The following is a 19987-nucleotide window of genomic DNA, read 5'->3' on the forward strand; positions in this document are numbered from 1 at the left end:
GCTATTTTCTTCTGTTACTTACAAAAATAGTTTTAACTGTACAAACTAAATCTGGCAATGTAAATTCACATAATTTGTTCAAGTTGTATAATTGAAACACTTCTCTTTCAATATGAGCTATTTGGACCTTCCAATTTAGCATTATTCACCAAAGCACATGGTGCTTAAAAACAATCTTAACATGACTGTCAGATTTTAATTTATATGATTTCACTTAATATTCTAAATCACTTGTTATTCCATTTCCCCCCCCCCCTTACTCTAGTTTCATAATTTCCTTTTATTGCCCTTCCTTTTATTTTCATTCTACTCAACATCTTCAATGTTTATTACTGTAATGGCATATTGTTGAACTGCGCGTCATAGTGATGAATTGCTGGTGAGAGAAAAGCATCTGGATTAAGCTTGGAGGCTACTGCTCGGTGGTCAAGGAGGAAAATGGCTTTGGCCAAGTTCAGTTCATGGGAATATAATACTTTTGTCTATAACAGGGAGCACATAATCTGTGGGCATCATTTTATATTTTTATATTGAATAAAGATTAAAGGGCATCAATTTTAAGAGCAGAAAAATGTAAAAAGCTACAGATACGTCAATTTTGACTGAAAATTTTATTCACAGTAATTAGCCTACAACACACACACACTCAAAAGCCACAAAACACACTAGATATTGTAAGAAACCTAAATATACAAAGACATATTTTAAGATTTCAGTTGTTCAGGAAGTTAAGTAAAAAAATGTAAAACTAAACATTGGCTAATACCTTCCTTTTAAATAAATACTTCCTGGAATGTATCCCCCCAATAGGTAGAATGTTAAAAAAAAATGGAGAACAAAAAACTCATGACCTCTGTGTGCATCAAGATGTTAATGTAAGAATTAGGATATTGGATAGTCTTTTTTTAAGTTGGAAAAAATAATAATAAGTCTAGAAGAGTTAGTTAAAAGTATCTAAAGGAATGAGAATCCATTGGCGCAATCCAATCTGAAGACAATTTATAGTTCTACATGCAAAGGAAATTTCTCCAACGGCCTTCTCCAATGATTTGACCTCTAGATGTGTTGGACTGAAAGTCCCGTGATCTAAGACAAAATTAAATGTGGGGAATGATAGCCCAGTACATATGGAAACTTTCAGTTTGGGAAACATTCACTGGCGTGGAATGCAAAAGGAAACACATCCTGTAATTTACTCAGCGTGTTGAGAGAAAATGATACAAAATTGCATTCAGACTACCAAAGATATTGAACAGTATTGCCAAAGCAATCCTTAAGTCTGATGAAGGTTCCAATTACATGATAAACTAGAGGCCAGATGTGGGCATTAAAAGCATTTGCAAATCAAAATGGATTTTTAATTTCCACAGTTACTGTACCATACATGGGAAAGTGGCAGAGGAATTGTTGGTTTCACTCTTTTTGCTAAGAAACCAAAATTGTACAAAGGTTTATTTTCACTTTAGAGTTACTGTTCATGCTTCCTTTGATGGGCCCACTTTTGTGCCTACTGATGCATTTTCCTTCAAATTATTTTTGAGAAGTTTTCTTAGCCCATCATTACGTTTCCAGGTTCTTGTTCTGATTCCTAGGGAACAAAGAATAAATCATGTTAAAGAGAGGGAAGAAAACAAAACAAAACACCAAAAGCATATTAATAAAACAAAAACTCAATTTTTTAATTTCCTGAATTTTAAAACATCTTTATTTAGCCTGATGCTCTCCAGCTGTGCTGGATTACAACCGGTTGGCTGGAGATCATGTAGTTTTAGTTTAATACATATGGAGGGCATTAGATTACTGAAAGCTATAACTTTTAAACTATAAAATAGGACAGAAGCACGGTAAACCCGAATTTCACAAAGTAATAATAGGAAAGAGATGTCCAGAAGAGCTGACAAACTATTAAATACAAATTGAATGTTACATATGCCTAACATGTATGAACAGTGTCCAGAGTGATATAAAAAATTACAAATTATGTACAGGTAGTCCTCGGCTTACGACCACAAGGTTTTTGTTGCAAATCAAAGAGTTGTTAAGTGAGGTTTCTCCCCCCCCCCCTTTATGGCCTATCTTGCCAAGCTGTTAAGGGAATCATTGCAGTTGTTAAGCTAGGAACATGGCTGCAAAGTAAATCTGGCTTCCTCACTGACTTTACTTGTCAGGAGGTTGCAAAAGATGATCACATGACCCAGGGACTCTGCAACTACAGGCCAGCTGCCAAGTTCCCCAAATTTTGACCATGTGATTATGGGAATCCTGCAATGGTCGGTCGTAAGTATGAAAAACAGTCATAAGTCACTTCTTTTAAGTGCCGTTGTAACCATGATCTCCTACACATTGGAGCTAGATGGGTGTTGCCTAGAGGATGGCTTTTCAGTTATGCTACGTTTAGCATATTTCAAGATTTTATTTTATAATTAGGAATCTCACCATTTAGATGAGAGTTCATCATCAGTGAAAGCTTTTTAAAACTGTTTGCAGTTGAATCAATTGATTCCTGTAGCGGTACAGTTGCATAATAACAAAACTAAAGAAAGATGGAATAAAGCAAAACAAAAATGGTTCAGATTTTGGATTAAAACATTTTGACGACTGAGCATGCCAAATGTCTTTGGGTAAGGCTCAAAAATAGCCTGTGCTGTGAAGTTTCATTAATATTTTACTCTGCTCATGGTATATTCCAAAAATGGATTTCTTATTTTTGATGGCTTCCTTTTTCTGCACTTATCCTTTTACACGGAGGGAATGCAAATGAAATATTTTGCTGAAAGGAATGGCAAGTGTGCTGAATACAAAATTACAATAGCAACTTGTGCAGGAGGCCAGACTTTTCAAGGACTGTTTCCTATAGTACATCTTATAGAGGAGAGGCAAAAATTCACATCCAAAAATATTGATGCTTCTTACAATTCAAAGCATGTCTGGTGTGCTGCAACTTCAACATTGAACATTCACTTGCATGACTCTTGAACAAGACAATCACAGGAACCGTTGCTGGTGTCCTTTGTTATCTAATATTTAGTACAAATAATTAACAACTTGAAGATAGCATTGTGTGGGGCTCTGATAACGCTGTATTAAGCTTCTTTGAGTATGGGAAAGACTATATGCAACACTTTACCAAACAAATTCCACAGGGAGAGCAGTAATTCTGCTTGGAAGAATGGCAGTTAACTCCACTGCTTTTATTTATATGTAGCAATAGCACTTACAACTTATATACCGCTTCACAGGGCTTTACAGCCCTCTCTAAGCAGTTTACAGAGTCAGCATATTGCCCCCAACAATCTGGGTTCCTCATTTTATTGATCTTGGAAAGATGGATCAAACTGCCAAGTTAAACTAAATGTTGATTTCAACAACCATTTTGTTAGACCTGCCATTCTGAGAGTTTGGAATAAAAATAAAGTAAGGTTTTCTACAAAAATGCCTCTTTGGCGTCCTCCCAGGAAGCCATTTTTAGAAAAGAAATGGTGGTAAAGCCGGACTGGTGGACTTATGGTAAAATAATATATTTTAATTGCACTGAGCCTACCCTCAAGTCTAAGAAAGAGCTAGAATCAGAACAGCATGTTCTGATTATGTTATGCTTGAACAATGGGAGAATATGTGTATGAAAGGTTTAAAATTCACATTAAATTACAATTTAAAAGAATTTTTTTACAAGATGATGTATCGCTGGTATTTAACATCGGACAAATTATCCAGAATGTATAAACGTATTTCAAATGAATGTTGAAAATGTAAATGTAAAGAAGGGACCCTTTTATCACCCTTTTATCATTTATGGTGGACATTTATTAAAGAAAAGAAATATTGGAGTAAGATCCATACTCTAATACAGAAAATTCTTAAAGTGGACATAAAGATAAAACCAGAAACTTTTTTGGGGGGTTTAATGGAAAAAGACTTGGGGAAAAAAAATGGAACTTTGATGTTATATATGTTGATGACAGCAAGACTACTTTATGCACAAAAATGGAAGGACATTTCGATCCCCACAATGGATGAATGGCTGCAAAAGTTGATGGAGTTAGCAGAGATGGCTAAACTTACTACTTTGATAAGAGAAAAAAACACTTTCGTTTCTTCTTGGAAACCACTTCTGCACTTTGTGCTTGAGGTGGAAAAAAAAAGAAATTTTGATTTTGGGTTTTACTGATTAGATAGATTTGTTGTTATAGAAATGGCTAGTTTATATCATTATGTTAAAGTAAGAAGTTGAGGTTTGATATTACTGTTTTATTCTACTGCACCAGAAGGAGTTGGAAGTCAACACCTTTCCTCCCCCTTTTCTACACTTCTCCTTTCCTCTTTCCCTCCCTTATTTTTCTTACTATTTGTTTTTGCATTTTTGTATTTTATATTATAAATTAATAAAAACTGTAAAAAAGAATCGAACTGCCGGTAGCTGGCAGTCAGCACAAGTAGCCTACAGTACTCCGCCACTCCCAAATGTGATTAATATTTTTAGAAGTGCAACGATACTAAAGTAAAAGAAGAAAACTAGGAAAGAAAGGACTTCATTTTTCTTCATATAATGGCCAACCAGATGCCTCTTAAAATTCCAAAAGCACTCCAGATGTCCCTGTTGTTTCTTAGCAAATGCTAATTCCTAGGGATTGTGAAATCCCATTTCTTCGTGAATATGAGGACACTACCTTCTTTTGAAAGTAAATTCCATGCCTAAATTATACGTAATATGAAAAAGTAACCCCATTTATCCTACATGTAATTCTTCATATATGCCTTTAATTTCCCCTTACATAAAGTGAACAAATAAGTATGTTGCAACTGTTCTCAATACAGGCAGTCCTCGACTTATGACTACAATTGAGCCCAAAAGTTCTGTTGTTGAGTGAATCACTGCAGGGGATAAGTTAGTAACATGGTTGTTAAGTGAATCTGGCTTCCCCATTCATTTTGCTTGTCAAAAGGTTGCAAAAGGTGATCACATGACCCCAGGACATAGCAATGGTCATAAGTATGATCATGGGGATGCTACAAAGGTTGTAATGTGAAAAATGATCATATTTCACTTTTTTCAGTGCCGTTGTAACTTTGAATGGTCAGTAAATGTCGTATGTTCATATACAAGATTACCTGTATATGTTTGGGCAAATTTCAAGAAAGCTACAATTTTATTTCAACCTCTTTCTTAATATGGGTTTGTTACCACCTCTTCCTTCCTTAAGATCAACTATGTATCCAGTTGATGCTTTTATTGGGATATGTTAAGGCAATGGTTCTTATCCTTTTCTCCACAACTGACCCCCTTCCCTCTTTAAATACCTTTTGTGACTACGGACCACCAAGACTTAACTCAAGATTTAAATCATGACATTTTTCCAAGCCTTTGCGGACCCCCTGTGATGACATCACGGTCCTCCAGGGGTCTGTGGACTACAGTTTGAGAATCACTGTTTTAAGGGATTACTTAAGAGACTATCTCTCCCCACATGTTTCTACCTATCCAATATGGTCTGGTACAATGAGCATGCTTCAGGTTCCATAAGCTAAGGAATAATAACTGGCAGATTCCCGAAGGTAAGCCTTTTCTAACATAGTAGTTGTCCTCTGGAATATTCTCCCTCCAGAGATTTGGTTAGTTTTGACCATGTTAGCCTAAAGACCTTGTTCTTTGTCAAGCTTCGGGCTGAGTGTGTGAAGGCTTCTGCCTCCTGGTTGCACTAATAATTGATATATTTTTTTTCTTGGCTGCTATGTTTTAATTTTTGTAGTCATACTTTTGAATTTTTTTATATTGTTTGCCACCCAAAGTCACATTGAGATATGATTTATATCAATCAATCAATCAATCAATCAATCAATCAATCAATCAATCAAACAAATGATATATCTACAACTAGATTAACATGCACTTCTGTTTGCTTTAATACCTGTCTCTTTACTGAGGGGCTTTCAGTGAATAACCTACAGGTTTTTGTCTTTTTTTTTTAAGAGGCTAAACTAGTGGTGGCGAACCTATGGTATGCATGCCAGAGGCGGCACTCAGAGCCCTCTCTGTTGGCACGCACACCATGCCCCAGAAATAGCAACCGTCCCTCTTCAACCAGCCGCCCGCTAATTCGCCGAGGTCCCACATGGCCAGATGCATCCCAGCACGGCTGGTTTCCCTCCCCCCCATCCCATCCCTCCTGGCCTTGCATGCTCTCCTTTTCCCGGGCACGACCCACTGCATCGCCTCCTTAGCTGTCGGCCGGCCGGCCAGCTCAGAGGCGGCTTCTTTGAACTGCTGGCGGTGGGCTGCGGAGCCCCAGAGTGTGCCGGTCGAGGGGCTGTCAGGCTGTGGATGCTGATGGACACTGTTGGCCCCCATGTGCTTGCTGGCCTCTGTGTGCAGGGGCTGATGGTGTCAGGCAGCAGCCGTTCTGGCCCCTGCCTCGCCTTGCCCTACAACAATGGCACCCCCGCCCTGCCTTGCCTTACCTGCAGGACGAGCCTCCTGCCCACCGCCCCACTTGCCAGAGAACCCCTGGATCTCCCCCAACCCTGCCCCCACAGGCGTCCCTCCCCACAAGCAACATCGAGGTGACCATGCCTACCTTGGCCACACCCACCCAGTGGGCCATGCCCACCTGGCACCCGGCGATAAATGTGGGTTTTGGGTTGCAGTTTGGGCACTCGGTCTCTAAAAGGTTCACCATCACTGGGCTAAACTATCAAAAATGTGTAATTACATTATCATAGCAAAGGACTGTAGAAATGACTAACTGAATAGGTCAATCTATATTTTTGGGCTTTCTATGTAGCTGTATGTTGCTTATATTTTGACATAATTATTGAAAATTATAAATTTTACACTTACCAGAGGTTGTAGGTACTCTCAGTGCTTTATTACTTGATGCAACATCTCGTCTTAGGCGTTTGGCAGTCACCTGATCGTGCTGGTTTGTTAATCCATTGCTGGATGCAGAGCTGAGGAAAAACATTTTTTAAAAAAGCTTGTTTTTAAGTACAATATTTAAGTGTTGGTTCTTTAGAGTTCATATCGTTTCCTTGTTGCTGGAACATTCAACAAATACTGATGAAAGCTATGGGTATGTGAAAGTACTCTAGATTATCATAGCACTGCAATACAGCGCTATTAATATATTCAAATGGATCATATGCACACATTCACTGAGCACATGGGGAAGATTGCATGCAGGATTGGCTAAGCTAGTATTGGCAACTTTAGATCGGGGAAACTGGATATTGCACAGGATTATTTATCTACAGTGTCCATGTATCAATCCACCTACTTATCTACTATTCCTGGGAGAGGGAGGGAATATCTTAAATTCAGAGTTGTCTTCTTTTCAGATAAACAAACATATATTTCTATTTGGGGGAAGGTTGAGGGAAGATTTTAATTTTTTTCTAAGCATGCCAAACCCATTATAAGTGTTTCTTTTCTTCATCTAAAAGCCAACAAGTAATCCGTGTTTAACAAATGGCCTGTTTAGCAACCATCTGAAATTATGACAGTGCTGAAAAAGTAACTACACGACTGGTCCTCACACACTTACTAATGTTGCAATGTCCCTGCGATTGAGATTGGATGTTTCACAATTAAAGGGATTTATGGCCATTGCAACATCTCACGGTCCTGTGATTGCCATCTGCGCACCTCTCAGCCAGCTTCAAACAAGCAGTCAGTGAAGGAGTTGGCTGTAAACTCACAAGTCATGGATACATGATGTCTCAAAACAGTGGGTGACCCGCTTAATGACCCGGGTGGTAGTGAAACCATAAGCTCATTGTGATCACATGATCTCCTGCTTAAGAACCAGGTCTCTTAGTGACGGAATTGGAAACACAGACAATATAGGCTGCAGGAAACTGTTCTGAATTCCTGAAAACAGAGAGCCAAATACTGTCGCATTTACTGCAAAGGACAGTAAAGCAGACTATGCTTATTTTGTCGCCCTCTCTTAGGAACAGCAAAATAAGTATACTTTAATTTAAATTGGCAGAATTTATTTTCCTTTTCTAAACATTCATTCTAGAAGGCACACACAGAACTGTGGCCAATCTGGTAAGGTATTAATAACAACAAAAAACCGTGTCACTGCAAAATTTTACAAATAATAAGTTATGGAAAAAACAAAGCATGCATATGAACACTTTAAAAACTGTTCATTGCATCCCTTTGCTACATATGCTTGCCAAGGAATAATTATCACCCATTTCCATATCATTTGCTCCAAAATAAATGTGCATAGAAACGTGAACTTAGTTGCATTAAATTTTATTCTACATGCCAGCCAAATCAATACTAATTAACCTGTCAAAGTTGTTTTAGACAGCACCAATTTATTGGACGTATTCAAAAAATACTGCAAAACACTAGCAATGGGTTCAGGTAAAGGTGGGGTGGCATTTCTAACAAAAGACAAGTGTCTTGGAACCCATACAGAAGAGTTCAGTACAAATACTAACTCAATATTAACCATATAAAGCTTGTTGTATATACCACATCTAGAACCCTGAAGACTTAGGGTTTTTGATGGTAAACAACAGAAACTAAAAACATACTAAGACAGTATATATTGCACTTCATCTTATTTTTCTCACAACAACACGTATGTCATAGGATGGGCCAAGAAATAATGACCGATCCAAAGTTATTCAGTGAAAGTTCATTCTCTGTCACAATTTTGGTCATTCTGGAACTTAAGACTAGTCACTGAATGACCAAAACTGTGTCAGTGGAAATCTTCTTCCATTGGAACAGAAATAGTCTTTCCAGTTAATCCTAATTTGTGATCCAATGGAAGATATTGGACACAATAAATACCAATTTCAGTACTAATTTAGCAAATTGACTTGAAGCATTATATACCTTAATAACGTCCTTTTTCTTGTAGCAGCAGATGTCATTGCCATATAAGAAGGCTTTGCACACATGGGATCTGGTTGTCTGTTTAACAACGAAGGAAGGCCAAGTCTGAAATTAAGAACAATAATAGTCATCACCAAAACTCTTATTTTTAAAAAAATCCTACCTTCTAAGATATTATTTTGTTTTCCAAAATAAAGTAGGGTACACAAATGAAATATACAATATTGGCTTTAAATTTCAAAATTTTGTTAAGTGCTACCTCTGATCATTATTTTTATCAGAGGATTTTACCATGTTTTCTGGGTAAGCCTTAACTTAACCTAGGGATGCAAGGAATAGACTTTTTCAAACATGGGCCAAAAATTTCTCAGATAATATTGTAAATATGTCTTGTAAAGAGTACAATAGAGTACAAATGTCTTTGAATCAATGGGAGGTGGGAGGACGGATGTTTTGTTTCCATACATTTGCTAAATTCAGGGACAGAAATAAAATTTACTCAATCAAGTTTTGTTTATCTGGATGCTTCCATTATAGGTTTGCCTATTTAGTTCTGCCTTGGAAATTGCCACTTTAACATTAAGACAACAACAGAAATGTAAAAAAACAAAAACAAACCCACAAACAACAACAACAAAAACCATCAGCACTGAAAAACTTTTACACCATTAGGATATAAATGTGCACGTGGTATTTGGTATTGTTGAACAACTGACAAAGTCCAGTCATTACCAATTTGAAACCTGGTTTTGTTGCTACTCTTCATCTTTCCTATAGTTAAAGGAAAGAGCCATGGTGGCGCAATGGTTAAAATGCAGTATTGCAGGCTAATGCTGCCAACTGCCAGCAGTTTGATCCTCACCAGTTCAAGGGTGACTCAGCCTTCCATCCTTCCAAGGTTAATAAAATGAGGACCCAGATTGTTGGGGGCAATATGCTGACTCTGTAAGCATATTGAAGTGGTATTTAAGCCTATGCGCTATTGCTAGTTGCATGCTCAATGAAAGGAGGAAGGAGAGAGCAGCCTCTCTCATTCACTTTGCCCTCTCTAGGTAGCAGGGTAGGATATGCCAGAAGGAAATGCAAGCATAAAAGGACTCTATTAAAACCAGTAAAGTAGGACCTGCGCTATAAATTTTGAAATTTAGCCTTTTAATAAAATAGAGGTTTCAGATATTTTAGCTCTCTTGCCTGAATGTACTATTCACAACTCAGAATTCTAATTGAGGCAAATTGGTGTAAAACTAAAGGCAGGGATTTATAGTCGCATGTTAAAAAGAAAAAGGGATGGAGATGAAAAAAATAAAGACATTTTATATTTCATCTTCTACATAAAATACCTTTGTAAAACACTTCTGCTTCTGGCTGCATCATAAGGAGAGTCTATACGGTCTGTGTTATTTTTACACAGAATAGTTGAGTACATGTGGCACTCTGGGGTGACATTATATGTAGCATCTTTGGTGCTGCTCTGCTTTAATGGTTCCCGAATTTGTGCCATGTGACTCATTTCTTCAAGGGTTGCCGTGTGCAGTACTTTTTTAATCACAGTTCCTGTACAGAAAGTCTCCCCCGGCTTCTTGCAGACCTCGGGTGTATATGTAATGGGGCAGAAGGCTTCGCTGAGAGAATCCACCACAGGGTTAGGACATGTCTGGCTGTAATCTTGAAGACTTTGGGTTGTCAGAGGAGACGCCATCAATTTTCGCCTTGCTCTTTTGTGCAGTGGCATTCCAAACTCGGCCTCATGTTGAGCAGATGTCTTGACTTTCTCCACCGTAAGATTACGAGGCGTATCTAAGTTCAAGACAAGCAAAATCCCTGAAATATTTCCCTAGGTATTCCCAATTAAAATTTAAATAGCTGCTGAACAGCAAAAGCAGATGTGATAGAACAACCCTTCCTCTTGTTTGAGCCTATAACATACATGCACTAAGGATTGTTTAGTAAATACACATAATCCTCAACTTACATTCATTTAGTGAGCATTTAAAGTCATGATGGTGCTGAGGGCAGACAAGAAGTAACGGATGGAAACTTTTCAAAGAGAGATGTCAAAGCAAAACAACCTAGAAGGAGAAATCTCCTGATAGCGAGAACAATTAATCAGTGGAACGGTTTGCCTCTAGAAGTGGTGGGTGCTCCATCACTGGAGGTTTTTAAAAAGAGAATGGACAGCCATTCCTGTAGGAAGGGTGTAGGATATCCTGCTTGAACAGAGAGTTGGACTACAACACCTCCAAGGCCCCTTCAAACTGTTATCTGTATCTTTCTTTATCTGGAATTTGAGTCTGAAAAAGAATTTGCCTAATTTTGAGAAGAATCAGTGCAGATTTAAGAAACTTATCCTCTTTTTTCCCATAATTCAATATTTTCTCAAAATATCCTTGCCATTATAATAAAAAAAAAACCAGAAGAATAGAACCGCCCTTGGGTGTAATTATCTCATTTAGGACTTGGATAATTGCTTAACATTCTTCACCAATATTTTATAAGGATCGCAACAAGTTAAAATTATTAACATAACTAAGTGAAGTGTAGAATCTGAGTAAATACTAGAATTGTTATCATTAAAATATATAACAGTTTAAACGTTATTTTAAATATCTCACAATGATAATTCTCCAGTTACTATAGGATTTATTTGAGAGGCAAGGTGTTTATGTCCACAACTTTTTCAATGCCGTCTTTCTATTAATTCTCTTGGGAGAGTCCTATATATTCTGATACTTGTTCATGCACAACTTGCACATTCTCTTTCTGCAGTCATTTCACTTTCTCTCATTTCTTTTACTTTACTTTTTATCCATATCTAATTTTTGCCTAAGACATGCTTTTGATCTCTTCTGTGTTCAGAAATTCTCATTATATTCTAATTCTCTCATTCTTTCAACATAAGCAATCAAAACGAGCATACTGTTAAAACTATTTTTAAGGTTTAAAACACATATTTCAAAACAAATATTTTTCAAAGCTCGCCATTCACTGTTGTAATTCGTGTTTAAGTCTCTGAATGGCCCAGCCATTTTTTCTGCACTGTTGTCTCATTATCACCTATCTATTCATCTCACCTAGCAGAATTATTTCCCCCCAGATTAAACATTCATTCATTTCTTAAAACAAATTTCTGGCTGTTATCAATATTCCCTTGAATTTAACATGGAACTATCACGTATTCCTCACTTTAATATGTGCCAACAACAACACAGATAATCTAGATAACAGGTTTTTTTCCCATTTGGATATATTTTAGTTGTTTCATTCATAATTAATTCTACATGTATATTCCTTAACTCTATACAATCATATTGTCATTGTCATACAGATCTTTCTCCTATTACACAACAGACACAAAGTATTTCTTGTTTGGTTGGTCCATCGATGCATCTTCTTTTTTCTACAGTACTAGTTATAATCTTCCATATAGCATGGTGGTAACTAAATAAGACCAAAATATTTATCTCTGCCATCTATCATGACTTCAGTCAATCAATTCTTTTATTAAAATAGAGAGGGCATAGGGTGAGCGGCCTGGTGGCCTAGAGATGGAGCTCTCGCCACACAAGAGTTTGATCCGAGGTAGCAGCAGATATTTCTCTCTCTGGGCACAAAGAGAAAATATCTGCTGCAAATTCTGCATAGGTGTCAGGAAGGGCATCTGGCCAATAAATGCTCAGCTCCATTCAGTCGCCCTGACTCCTCACTACCAGGATATTTCTCCTTAGTTCTAGGTTGGATCTCTCCTACATAAGTTTACAACTGTTACTTCTTGTCCTGCTCTCAGGTACTTTGGAGAATAGGTCTGCCCCTCTATGGCAGCCCCTCAAATATTGGAAGACTGCTATGAAGTCACCCTAGTCCTTCTCTTAGTTAGACTGGACATACACAGTTCCTGCAACTGTTCATATATTTTATCCTCCAGTTCCCTAATAATCTTTGCCGCTCTTCTCTGCCCTCTTTCTAGAGTCTCAACATGTCCATGTGTTGTGATATTAAGGAACTTCATTGTGTCTTCTGTCTACTAGACAGTGTTGATGAATATGTTCTGCTAGTTTTCTGCCTGTCTGTCCTACATAGTGGCTGTTGTAGACTTTACACTGTATGTTGTAGATGATCCTTGTTTTTTCTTCTTGGGCTAAAGGGTCTTTTAGTTTATTTAATATGGTTTGGAGAGCATTAGTTGGTTTGTTTACCACCATGATGCTGTGTGGTTGTAATAATATATTGGTTTTTATGTATGGTAATGTGTTCATCAACACTGTCTAGTAGACAGAAGACACAATGAAGTTCCTTAATATCACAACACATGGACACACTCACCTATAGTTTCAATTGGGAAACTACAAGCATTCCAGACCAATCCAAATCCAAAAATCCTGGGAGCTTGGCATTTGGATAAATCAGTCATCAATGGACACACAGAAATAAATTATATTTACATGCCATTCAGACAAAAAAAAAACTATAAATGAATCAAAAAAGATCAGAACATATCCTCTCCAAATAGGCAACAGCTAGATAAAAGAACTAAACCCAAACAATACCCTAATCAAGGGTCTACCAAGGAAAAAAGTACACCTTCACCAACACTGGCAGGGAAAGATACTGTATATAAACAGTAATAAGCTCAACTCACTAGCACTGATGATGTTACTTAGTTGGGTATGAAACATCTGCAAGCAAAGAACCAAGCTCAGTACCAAGGACTCCATAAATACTGCATCCTGTTTTTTTATTATTTAATCTATTTATTCAATTTCTATAGCTATCCATCTCAAACAAGTGACTGCGCAGCAAACAATAATAAAACAATCAAAAACAGATACAACACAGTACAAAATTAAATATATGGCAGCCAAGAAAAAAATGCCATTATAGATATCAGTATAGCCAGGAAATTAGGCTCTTCACACGCTCCCAGGCTCAGGTACAAAGCTAAGTCTTCAGGGCTTACTAAAGGCCAACAGGGTTGGGGTCATCCTCATCTCTGAAGAGACAATGCTCCAGAAAGCAGGGGCTTTAACAGAAAGGCATGTCTCCGAATCCCTGCTAGTTGACATTCCTTGGCTGATGGGACCCATAGCATGCTCAACCTGCCAGTTTTTTTCCTTCTTTACTAGGCAATGCATAGCCTTCTTACAATATTTTTCAAAAATTATACTGCTTAAATGCACTTTGCACAGCCAAATAAGCCATTGAAATATACGGGCAGAATACAATTACAGGTACAAAATCTGAAATGTCAAGTTTAACATAAATAACGAGGACCTTTAAGCTCATTGTAGAGGAGACAGAATAGATTTTTTTTTTTAAAAAAGAATAAAATTGTGGCAACCAGCCCTAGGACAAACAACTCTTACTTTAAACATGATCTACAATGAATATGCAGAAGTCAATGCATTCAAGAATGTTTCTAGTAATTAAGATAATACACTTGATCTTAGTTATAAGGCCAAGAAGCAACAATGTCTTAAATTTTGACAACAAGCAGACTATTACATTACAGCAAGGTGGGAATGTCTGGGTTCTATATAGCAGTTTGAATGAACACAATGGTCATTGTGACTATGCAATAGCACTCTGGCTACTTCCTCTATTTATAAAAAGTTCAATTTACTGGAGATACCACTATCCCTCACCCCAAGTTAATAATTCAGATTAATGTATAACCAGAAACAGTGGAACTATTTCCCAGCTTTAGACTACTAATCAGCAAAATCTGCCTTCTATTTACTTCCTAAAATCTGTATCAAAAAAACCCTAGAAAAGTAACCCTCTGTCTTGAATAGATGCTTTTCTGATGATCAAGGAAGATGTTTGCCCATATAATCCAATTAAATCTGTCAAAGAGTTACCTTTAAATATTTGAGAGATTTTAAAATATTAATTTATGGCATATCATAAATGGGTGTTTCAGGAAGAAGGGGAGGTTGGCAGCTCATTGGGCTGTGTTTACGCATTATAACAATGAACGCTGTACTTTCATTAAAAAAATAAGTTTGTTTACTGTAAGGCATGGCCATTCTGCAAAATGCCCTAAGAGCAACTGGGAAGGAAATCTGTGAAAAAGGAAAACATTTTGGTGAGTGCCAAGTTTTAGAAGCTTTGCCAACACAAAGTACGGAAACCATTTTAAAATTAACAGTAAATGTAAGTGTTCAAACTATAAACCAGATAAGCAGAGAAGCAGAAAATATTGCCAACAATGTGCTGAACTTCATTGCAATGAGCCATATTTCAAACAGTACTAAAATACATTAATAAAAAACAGATTGCAAGGGTTTGCTGTAGCACAAATGGAAGCTAGTAAGAAAAAGAAAATCCCAGGACTTTAAAAATGGCTACTTGGTGTCATATAAATCAAATCCGCAGCAAATACACTAAATGGAGTATCCTAAATTATCCTGCAATTAAATTTGGCCAAAATATTGGCGATAGAGCAACTTCTCCCCATTTGTGTATTGAATTGAATTGAGTAACAAAAAGAAAACATGCCTTAAGAACACCTGTTCTTCATCAGCAGTGGAATATTAGATATGGCTATCTAGAAGTATATGCCACTAGGCTCTTTAGCATGTTGAATGAGGTTGTATTTGTAGTCTCTTATTTAGCTGAACCCGGCAGGATTAGAAACAAACAGAAAAATAACAGAAACTAAGTAATCAAAGACATATGTCCGAGTGTTCTATCAGTTGGGTATAAAATTTCAGACTGAAATAAATCCTTTCTATATACCTGATCAGAAAATATTGAGCAGTTTTCATTTTTATCTAATAGCCATCTTTCCTAAAAGAAAGACAGGGGAAAACCTTTTTTTTAATGCCAGAAAGTGATATTTCATATTTAATAAGTCTGTGCAAAAGTTCCCCATGGACTAATATTATGGTTTAGAATAAACTGTGCACAAACCTATGTCAACATGCATTAGGGATCTGTCTGAATCACTGAGAAACAGAACAACTTGACCAATCTGAGCCTCAGCTATTAGCTGAAGAAGCCACACTTGAGGAGATACAAATGCAGCCTGAGTCAGGTGATCCAGAATGCCACTTGACACCAAGCCCAGCAACACATTGCAAATTAAAAACATTGAAAGGTGTCAAGCCACCTCCTTGAAACAAATGTGAATTTGTTGCTTGCTTCCTACTTCACATTATACTATACCAAGAGAGCCAGAAGAAAGTGCCATTGGCATTAAAGAAGATAGGGAGGATGATATATTTTTAAAGATAAAAAATATATATCACTAACTTACTTTCCTTTAAACACAAAAAAGCAAACAGTACTGTTCAAATCATGCTGCAGGGTTGTTGTTTTTTTGTATTCTTTCTTAGGAATATATACTGTATATAGATATAAATAATAACCATATATTATTTCAGGAAACAGGCATGGGTTTAACATGCACGTGATATCATTTCAGACTGGCATACAGAATTAATCTGAACGCAAATTATTCCAATACACATACTTGCGTTAAAAAAAAAAGTTTTAGATACACTTAGTCATGTCATGGTAGGACCCCAGAAATCTCTATTGATAAGGAACTAATGCAAGAGTGAGCATGACATCAACTAATGGGGAAAGTGTGAAAATAATATTTAAAAATATGACTCATAGACCAGTGGTGGCGAACCTATGGCATGGGTGCCAGAGGCGGCACTCAGAGCCCTCTCTGTGGGCACGCGCGCTGTCGCCCCAGTCCAAGGCTTTCAGCTGGTTTTTATAAAACCTTTTCACTTTAGGCCTCCGCCGCCGTGTACAAACAAAAAAAAAGGTTCAATTAATCAGTCAATTTCAACTTCTCGCCGGAAAAAAAGATCTTGCAAAGTTGGAATTGATTGATTGAACTTTTTACTTCCACCCAGTCTGCCGTTACCACTGCAGCCACGCCCACCCAATGGGCCACACCCACCCAGCACCCGACGATGCATAAGTGGGTTTTGGGTTGCAGTTTGGGCACTCGGTCTCTAAAAGGTTCACCATCACTGTCATAGACCATAGGTGTAGAGTTTATGTCAAAGAGAAAGATGAATGACACTTATGATTGGATTTGGGACAAAATAACAGTGTAGACTTTTTTTAAGGAAAAAAAAAGAATTAATAACTTACGTTAACACACGTCTAAGAAGTTATTTCTAGAATCTGTGCTAAATCAAGTCTGCTAGGTTAACTGGACATATTAGAATAAAGTATCAATAGAGTCATTTTGGTGAAGACCATTGGCCCAATTAGTTTGCTAATTATACAGCCTGATTCTTTTAACAGCCTTCTGACTCATGGAATTTTGAGGTGCAAATGTTGCCCAGTGAACACAGAACCAGGAGACAGTATCCAATGCTATAATATTTTAAAAGCAGCAAATGCAGCATTGAAGAAGTGAGAAAACAGCTTGCATTGAAAAGAATGGCCGATTCCTACTATTTCATTATTATTAAAAATGAAGGCAGAAATGAAACGGAAGGATCTTTCTGGCCATGTGATGAATCATACAAGCGAGAATGAACAATGGATGACCTCGTGTTCAAAGTCAGGATTTTGCTTTTCACCAGAATTCACAACAATTAGCTTCCTTCAGTAAAATAATTGGCTTTGTTTCTGGTCATAGAGGAAGCAATGAACACTTTATTTTGTCTTTAAGAATGGATTTATCCCTCTACTAATGCACAAGAAAGAAATGGAATATCTGAAACTATGCCAAGAACCTTCATCCTGACAGAAATACTAGCAAGTAAATGCCTGGTTGGAAGTGGAGTTCTTCTGTACAACTTACACACAGAGAGGGCATGGATCACACTATCAATCTGAACTGGACACATGCGCCTTTAAATGCCAGATCCCTTTAAAGCTTGTGCTCTGCTTGACTTGTATACTAATTTATGCTGCACTCAGTAAAAGAAGTGAAATGAGAGCTTTTTTCAGGGTGAAGAGAGGAGAACATGAGAAAAACCCTCTGCTAAATTAATGACTTACTTTGCATCATTTCTTTCTGAACCATTATTTCATTAAAGTCTTAGCAATGATTCTCCTTATATTCTCTCCTTTCTGAAAATAGACTTCCAGGGAAGTCTGTTTTCTTAGAGTGCAAATTAACAAGCCTTTTCCAGGACTAGTCCTTGGATCACCATCATTTAGTTATCATGGATATTATCAATAGAAACACAGTAATGCCATATAAAATACAAGATAGAAGTATTTTCTTCAGCAAAATATGGAAGTAAGTGGCTGTGAAGAAATGAGCTTAAATCCAAACCTTTTAAGGTGATACACAGGATATATATATGAAAGAATGAAGATCGAATCATAAATCTGATTATTTTAATTAGCCAGTGGATTGCATAGGAGTGAAGCCTGCTAGATGGCTCCATGACAGTTGAACACACTCATTTTTGCTACTGTTTTGCTGTTCGTATCATTTTAATCGAAGGTGCTTGTTTTTCTCTGCTTTTTTCTATGTATTTTAAGTGTTTTATTGTTATAAAAAGGGAGTTTTTTTAATGGTGTACATCAGAGTCACGTGAGATGAGTAGCTATACCAATATGATACATACAGTAAATAAATAAGTATAAATGGATTGAGAAGGGGAAGACTGAGAATGTCATGGTTGAACGGAGTTGATGAAGTTCTCAAATGCAGAAGTAAGAAGTTTAAAGAAATAAAGGAAGCAATGTATGGATGAGGTGAAAGTAAGAATGCCTTGCAAAAACAGAAATGTATACAAAGAAGTTTAGTGAATGGTATTGCCAAAAATACTAAAATGCAGATTTTGTTAGATTTCTTCTTTTATTTACCTTACCCTTTTCTCCTTCTTTTTCTTTATTTGATAGCTCAGTTCCTTTAACTCACTGTTTCTTTTTCTGTTTTTTTGCATTTTGTATAATGCTGCTTATCCCAGAAAGAAATTATTTGATGGGTATGTAGGTATATAATCTGAGGTTGGTAAAATGAGGACCCAGATTATTGGGGCAATAAGCAGTCATTTGTAAATGGCTCAGAGAATGCTGTAAACCACTATGAAGCAGTATAGAAGTCTAATTACCATTGCTATTATCATCAAACTCTATTTAGGAGCAAGCTGAGCTCATACCTCTTTCCTTTTTTAATCCCAATATTATAATCATATGGCTACCCATCTTGCAAAACACTGGATGACTCACAAAAATAATAAAACCACAAACAATAAGCAAGAAAACTGGTCACCTGACTTCTCATCTCCATACACCAAATCTATACAATTCTCGGGTTCCAACCTTACTCTATCAGTGCCTGAGGGAAAAGCAAGTCTGTTAGAGCTTTCTGAAAAGCTAAAAGTGTGGGGGCGTACCAGACTCCAAGGGGAAAGGTATTCCATAGGATACGGTCTGCTACAGAAAAGACACGCTTCTGGGGTCCCACTAGATGGTACCGGTAATATTTAACAAAAGGAACCTGGTGTAGGCTTACAATATCCAATCTGGTGGAATGGTCAGATATCCTTGGGGAGAGGCAGTCCTACAAATAATCTGGTTCTGTGCCAGGTAATAAGCAGCATCTTGAATCCGAGTGAGAAGTGACCAAGATGTGAATCACTGTGAGCAAGCCTCCCAATCCAGAAATGGTACCATTGGTGTATGAGACATAATTTATTGAGTAAATTTATTTGCCACCCATCTTAACGCAAGCCAACTCTGGACAGTTTACAATATTAAAAGGAATAAAACTATAATCACAAGAATACAAAACTATAATTAAAACAATGTTGTTGTCAGTTGCGAAGTCGTGTCCAACCCATCGCGACCCCATGGACAACGTTCCTCCAGGCCTTCCTGTCCTCTACTATAATTAAAAGATGGGAGGGGAGGAAGCAAGATGCACAGGGGGAGGAGAGATTTGGATCTACTATTAGTTGATAAACCACTTCCAGAGAGATATTCCCCCAGTAGGGCTTCAGGCCAACTGGCAGAGCCAGGTCTTCAGGCTCTTGCAGAGGGAGGGAGCAAATCTAACTTTCAGGGGGCACGTTGTTCCAAAGGGCCGGGGCCATGACATAGAAGGCTCTTCTCTTGGACCCTGCCAGAGGGAATTTCTTGACTGACAAGATCCCCAGCAGCCTCCTCCGCCAGCATGGGTGGGGCGGGCTTGTCCCATAGGGC

At 37.4% G+C, this 19987-nt stretch overlaps 1 protein-coding gene across 1 annotated transcript in view; it reads right to left on the bottom strand.

The window, feature by feature from the left end:
• Positions 1–633: 633 nt before the first annotated feature.
• The window catches only part of KIF18A (kinesin family member 18A), a 47092-nt gene continuing 27738 nt past the window's right edge, over positions 634–19987 (bottom strand). Inside the window, exons 13-16 of the mRNA XM_015815384.2 lie at positions 10195–10651; positions 8855–8959; positions 6836–6945; positions 634–1588 (exon numbers count right to left, since the gene is read on the bottom strand). Of these exons, the coding sequence (XP_015670870.1) occupies positions 1476–1588; positions 6836–6945; positions 8855–8959; positions 10195–10651 (785 nt within the window). The 3' untranslated portion in view covers positions 634–1475. The remainder of the gene's footprint in view (positions 1589–6835; positions 6946–8854; positions 8960–10194; positions 10652–19987) is intronic.

Source organism: Protobothrops mucrosquamatus, unplaced genomic scaffold (assembly GCF_001527695.2).
Source record: "Protobothrops mucrosquamatus isolate PMUCROS unplaced genomic scaffold, P.Mucros_1.0 scaffold340, whole genome shotgun sequence".
NCBI lineage: Eukaryota > Metazoa > Chordata > Lepidosauria > Squamata > Viperidae > Protobothrops > Protobothrops mucrosquamatus.